The following is a 6,935-nucleotide window of genomic DNA, read 5'->3' on the forward strand; positions in this document are numbered from 1 at the left end:
GCTCTTGTGGAGGGCAGTGTTTGCCTCCTCCTTCTATGTTGTACCACACTTCTCATTTCTTGGCCACACTTCTTAAGCCACGTTTTTCTTCTTTTCTTCCTTTCTTCACCTACAAGAAACCAAAACAACCAATCAAAGTATCTCTAAACTCATAAGGTTTCTAATTCATTAAAAATCAATTAATTTTAGTTCAAACCTCATGATTTAGCATTAATTTAATGGTGGTTGTTTGATTTAAAGAAGTTATGCATTTTCATTCCAAATTACTTACTTAGGATGCAAGAAAGTGTATAAAGACTAGTAAAACAAGTGAAATTAGCTTGAAAAATGGGTATATAATGACCTGTCATCATTAAGTAGTCATTGCTCTCAAATAAAAACTAAATTGCATGAAATTAGAGTGCATGAAAATAAAGAGTGAGAATTCAAAACAAAAATTGAAAATTCAAGAATTCATAAATGAAAATTACAAATTAAGCTAAATTACTATTAAGGAAGAAGAGAAGAGAAAAGGGAAGAAGAGAATGTGAGGGGCGGGGTCCGAAGACCCACTCCCAGTAGAGTGTGCCAATGAAGTGTGTGTGTGTGTGTGTTCTCCCAACAATTCTAGCCTCCCAATTCTATGAAGCTAATGCCTTTATATAGGCTTTCTGAAATTACAAATTGAAATGAAATTGAAAACAAATTACAATTAAATGAAAATTGACTATTCTAGATGATTCTTGTGGCTTTGATTGGTTGAGATTTATGGGCTTTGTTTGCTTGAGGTTGGATGGACCTTGAAGTAATTTAATTGAACCAAAACCAAGCTCCAGGGGTCACTTGGGCGTTATTGGCACCAACGCCTTCACAAACCCAAGTTAGCAACGTCTTTGTGTTTTGGGGGCTTAATGATGCCTATTGTTTGAGCTTCAATTTTTGTGCCCCACTATAAACTATTATACGTTGGAAAGTTCTAAATGTCAGCTTTCTAACGCAATTGGAAGCACCTCAATTGGACCTCTGTAACTCAAGTTATGCTCCATTGCAGGGGATAAGGTTAGCCTGCCAGGGTCACAGGCGTTATTTGTGAACACACCTTTGTATTTTGGCATTGCCAACGCCTTCAATTTCTGAGGCTCTAAATGAAGCCCATTTTTGAAGTTTCAAACGAATGTCAACCCCATACTATGATATATCGTTGGAAAGTTCTGGAAGTCTACTTTCTAATGCCGTTGAGAGTGCATCATTCGAAACTCTACAACTCAAGATATACGCCATGGAAGATGAAGAGGTCAGCTGTGTAACAACTCTAGTTTTTGAAAATCAATAATTAGTTATTTGCGATTTATTTTATTTGTTGATAATTTTATTTTATGAAAATTATTTTATTAAAGGTAATTAAATGGAGTTTCATGATAATTACAGTTTAAATTAATTAGAATTTTTATATAATCTTTATTAGATATTTGATATAATTGAAATTATAATTTTAGTAATCGAAAAATAAGAAAGAATTGTATAATTTAATTATATTTTGAATGAATTATGTTATTAATTTGAACTCCTAGAAATTATTTTATTAGAAATGATTAGATTGATATTTATAAATACTTTAAGTTTAATTTAGTTAATATTTGTGTACAATTTTTATTATAATTAGTTATTTTATAAATTGAAATTAAAGATTTGGAGATAGAAAAATAAAGAAAAATTATCTCCTTTAATTTGAATAATTAAAATTGAGTTTAAACTATATTTTATAAAAAATGCGATTAATATGTTTATTTTATAATTTAAATTAGAAATAATTGATTGAACATAGCAATATGTTGATAAATAATGTTTCTAAATATTTTTAATAGAGTATATTTGATTTTAAAATTATTCTACACTCCAATTTTATCAAAATATCTATTCATATCTATTCTTATTTCTTTATAAAATCCTAATTTTTAACCCTAATTCTCAAATTGAATCAGAAATTCTTAATTCCCAAATCCCAAAAACCCTAACCCTAATTTTCCCCCTTTCCCCAGCCCTGAAGCCCGCAGCCCCCACCCCCTTTCTTCCTAAACACAATACACACACAAAACAAAGAAAGAAACGCAGAGATGGAGAGGAAGAAGAGAGAGCTCGGAATCGGAGGGGAAGGAGCCGCACTCTACACTGTCCAATTCATCGCCACCGCCGAACCTCGCCTGCGTCGTCACCATCGCTCCATGGAGCTGCCGCCGTCATCCACGCGTTGCTGAGGGAAGCCCGAGACAGAAGATGAGGGAGACGCGAGCCAAGGACCGTGATGAGGAGAAGCTTCGTCGTCAAGCCACCCGTCGCCGCCACTGGAGGAGTTTCATGCGTCGCCGTCGCCACCGTTGCTGGTGTGGTCGGAGCGGCCATCACTGGAGAGAGAGAAAGCGCGAATCTGAGGAGGGAGAGAGAGAGATACGACGCAACAGAGGAGGAAGGAGAAGTCTTCTGTCATCGCCGCCATGTCTCTTTACCGCCGCTACCGTCGATAGAAGTCGTCGCCGTCGCCAAGCCGCTGCATCGCCGGACATTATCACTGGAGGACTGAATGGAGAAGCTCGCCAGTTCTGCTTCTGCCTCTGGTTTCTGGAATCCGAGAAGACGCTACCGCTGTTGCTAGAACTGTTATTGTTGCTCTGGCCCTGCTCTGGCTCCACTCTGAATCGTTACCGTTGCTATTTGGCTGATGCTGAGGCCTTCCACCATCACTGGAGCTTCCCAGAATCATCGTGGTTGCTGCCAAGAGAGCTGAATGGGTGCTGGAAACTGCTAACGGCGCTACCATGTTTGATTATTTCTACGAGTTGCGACATCGAGGTAGGGGATTTATTTTTAAATTTAAACGTTTTTAATTTAGAATGCCTACAAAGTTAATTGGATAATTGCAAATAGTTAATGATGGTTAAAAATTGATTAATTGATGTGAATTACTTGAAATGTGTTTGAGAATCGTTAATGGTTGTGATTATTGTGAATGTCACTGGGTTTTGTTGTTGTGAGTAATTAATTTGACAAGATTAATTTTGGTTAATGCTGTGACTGATATTAGTTTTCTAATTTTGATGGATTTGTTGGAAATTCTGATCTTATGTGATATTGTTGAATTGGTTAAAATCTGGTTGTGAATTGTATTTTGAATCACTGATTTTTGTGATGAGTTGGCTGAGATTCTGATCTTGAATGAGTTACTTTGAATTATTTGATATTGAAATGGAATTTTAATATATTGGGATGGCTGTGAAATGGACTTGTGATGGGTTGGAATTGGTTGAAATGTGGCTGCAAGCGGTGATTCATTTAATGTTATTTATTAAATTGAAATATGATGAGTTAATTATTAAATGAAATGTATTTTGAGAAAAGTTTGTTGTGGTGATTATTCTGAGTTATGATTGAAGTTGGATGCGGATGTGAGTTGAGTTTAGGTTATGGCTGTGATATTGAATGGCTTCGTTGTCATGAGTAATTAACTGATGAGATTTACTTTGATTTGAGGCTGTGATTGTTATGGGTTTTCTGATTATTTTAGGATTGCTGGAAATTCCGATTTTAGTCGATTATGCCAATTTGGTTATTAGTGTTGATTTAAGTTTAATTAAAGTTGATTTTGAGGACGGTTAAAGAATTGAAGGTTGACCACTGAACTATTTTCTAAAAAAAAATGATCTTTAGAATAAAATGGTAACTTTACTAATAACTAAATTACTTTAAGAATAACTAGAAATATGAAAAAGTTTGTGTTTCAAATGTTAGTTATAAATTCTTGAAGCTGAACTAGTTTACTTTTTAAAGAATGGTTTATGGAAACTCTGATTTTAATTAATGTTAGGATGTTGGTTGTTAAACTGATTTATGATGAGATGATTATTGAGATTCTGTTGTTATGGTAACTGCTGATAAAAGAACTGGAGATTTGTTGAGAAAGAGGGAACCCGTAAGGGTGGTTAAGTCCGAGTTTTAGGGGAGGTGCTGCCGGAATTTTTATAAAATTTGAAGTTCTGTTAGAAATGTTATTTTAAAAAGATTTGGATGTGGGAAGATATATTATTTGATTTTAAGTTATTAAGAACAAAATAAATTATGTTTTAAGTTTGAAGTATTGAGAAAAATATTTTGTTTTGAGTTTTATTTATTATGTTCTGAATTTGCTTTATTAAGGAAAATTATTCTATTTTGAGTTTGATTTATGTAAAAAAGAGTTATGTTTTGATTTTTATTTAATTTGGAAAAAGAATTGTTATAAGGTCGATTTAAATATAAAAAAGACCTATCGTTTTGGACTTAGTCGATGATGGTTAACAATTGTTTATAAAATTGAAAAGTGAGTGTTCTTCTAAAAGTATTAAGGAAAGACTTAAATTCTTGGAAATGGTTTGGGTTGAGATTTGCCAAAGTAAGGAATGAAAAGAGGATTTGGTTTTAAATGATTGGTTAAGATTTTTGGGGACGAGTATTTGAGGAAATTAAGAAAGGTTTAAGGAAAATTGTGATGAATTTAAACGGGAAAAGAGAATGGGGAACTGATATACAGATTGTTGAGATTTAGAAAGGAAAATAAAGTGTTAAAAGGCGGGAAAACCCCACGAACTGTTAGTTGTTTAACTACGGGGGAAACCCACGAACTGATAATTGGTTAAATTCGGGAAGTACCCACGAACTGAATGATCATTGATCTCGGGGAAACCTATAAATTGTTATTTGTTTTATATGCGGGAAAAACCCACGGACTGATAATCATTGATTACGGGAATAACCCATGAATTGCTGTATATTGATCTTAGGTATAACCCACAAACTGAAGATCATTGTTTGCTGTGTATTGATCTCGGGTATAACCCACGAACTGAAGATCGCTATGTTATTGTGTATTGATCTCGGGGAATAACCCACGAATTGAAGATCTCTGTTTTGTTTGTGAAATGATCTTGAGAACGCCCACGAACTGAGGATCACTATTTCCCCTTGTGCGTATATTATGGGGTCAGGCTTTGCGCCGACTGCCGGTAGTCACGAAGGAGTGGTATTCTTACCACCGACATATATGCACTAAGGACACAAAGGGAAGCCATATCTGGGACTTATTCCTAGGTAATGTCGGGCTGCAGGGTGTAAACTGACACGTGAGCTCATGGCCTGCTTAGGACAGACATGCATCATATTGGTTGTGCATTTACATTTGGTTGTGTTTGTGTGTATTACTTCTTTGTGATTGTGTTATTTGTCTGATTGTGATTTGTTTGTGTTGAATCGAGTTTCTTACTTGTGCTAGTAGGTTGTGAATGTATAGAGATGATTAACAACAGTTGTTATGACTGAGAATCAATTATGTGGCTGAAAGATATTTAATATGACAAGTTTTGTGATTGAGATCTGTTTTGGTTTTAGAATTTCTTGAGTTTAAAGATTTTGATAAAGGTAATTGATTAGCTAAAGTAACCCAATAGTATTTTCAAAAAATGGTTTCATAAGAAAAGTTAATTATTTGCATGATAATCATTACTTTTATGGCATTCCCATTCCCTATTGAGAATGTGTGGTTTGTTCTCACCTCAAAACCTTCCACCCTTTCAGTGACACAGGTTCGAAGATTCAGTTTGAAGCTGCGGGCGATTGTTGGACTATATTTATGAGTTAAGTGTATGAGTTAATTTGCTTTCATAGAGTTCCCTCGCACTTATTGCTTAAGATTTTTATTTTATATAGAGGGATAGAATTTGTATCTGAGTTTTATTTGAAATCTTTTGTATGACAGATATTATTATTAATAATTATGTGATTATTATTACTTTGAAATGTTTGATATATGAATTTGATAATCAAAAACAAAATTTTCTGGAATTTTCTTAGAAACTGAAACGCAATATTGAACTAAAGGCTCAATAGTAAATAGTTAATAAAGGAAAACAGGTTAGTAATGCCTTACTTTCGGTACGATCATGACGTTCTGGAAGTTGGGTCATTACAAGCTAGTCTGACTACATGTTGATACCATGTTCATCTTTGCACTTTCGGGGCAAGTTTTCTCCCTCAGATTTAGTGTCCACCATGTAGTGCCATATATGCTTGGAAAGCTCTTAATTCCTACTTTTCAATACCACTAGAATCACCTCATTTGGAGTTTTGTAGCTCAAATTATTCTTGTTTGAAGGAGACAAAGTCATGCTATCAAGAAGCTCAAAAGTGGCGTTGCCAACTTGGTTTCCAAGTTAGCAACGTGTTCAATGCCCAATTGCCCAACTTGAAGGATACTTTGGCATCTTGCAAGCTTGAGTTAGTGGCATCCTTCATTGCATTTTATGAGCTAGAATCATTGGCGTTGCTAACTTGAATCCTAAGTTGCCAACTTCAATTTCCAAGTTAGTAACTCCTTTGTATTTTTCAAAGGAGTTGGCAACTTCAATTTCCATGTTAGCAACACCTTTGTATTTTTCAAAGAAGGAGTTGCCAACTTCAACAACTTCAAAGCTCTGCCCCCTTTTGTTTTTGAGCATATTTTGTGCTTTTTGCTTCTTTTTCTACCATTTTCTACAAAATAAATCAATTTAAAGAGTTCAAAGTAATATATGACTTAAGCACAAAAACATTCCATAATTAAGCTCTAAACATTAATTTTTTGTGTGAAAAAGCATAGAAAAGTATAACATGATGTCCATGCATAAATGGGAGTACAACAGAGGGGAGAATGCGGTTCCATTGAGCATCGTGTGCACCGATTAGACTCCTGATGCAAGGATCTGGCAACAGATCATTGCCGACTATATCCTGCCAAGCACGCATGCCACGCACGTTAAGGTCTGAGTGGCAGTTTTGCTTTGGGATATTTTGGAGGGGAAGAAGATCTCTGTTCTTCCCCTAATCAGAGATTCGATGTGGAAAGTGAAACAACAATAGAAATATAACATCCCCTTTCCATCGATGATCACCAA

The 6,935-nt window shown here is 35.0% G+C and overlaps 1 protein-coding gene across 1 annotated transcript; it reads left to right on the forward strand.

Moving 5' to 3' along the window:
* Positions 1–1,949: 1,949 nt before the first annotated feature.
* On the forward strand, positions 1,950–5,802 carry LOC112790760 (uncharacterized). Its single transcript, XM_025833304.3, has 2 exons — positions 1,950–2,826; positions 5,581–5,802. The coding sequence occupies exons 1-2, from the start codon at positions 2,254–2,256 to the stop codon at positions 5,581–5,583; spliced, it is 576 nt and encodes a 191-aa protein (XP_025689089.1). The 5' UTR covers positions 1,950–2,253; the 3' UTR covers positions 5,584–5,802.
* The last annotated feature ends 1,133 nt before the right edge of the window (positions 5,803–6,935 follow it).

The sequence above is a fragment of the Arachis hypogaea genome, chromosome 3 (assembly GCF_003086295.3).
Source record: "Arachis hypogaea cultivar Tifrunner chromosome 3, arahy.Tifrunner.gnm2.J5K5, whole genome shotgun sequence".
Classification (NCBI taxonomy): domain Eukaryota; kingdom Viridiplantae; phylum Streptophyta; class Magnoliopsida; order Fabales; family Fabaceae; genus Arachis; species Arachis hypogaea.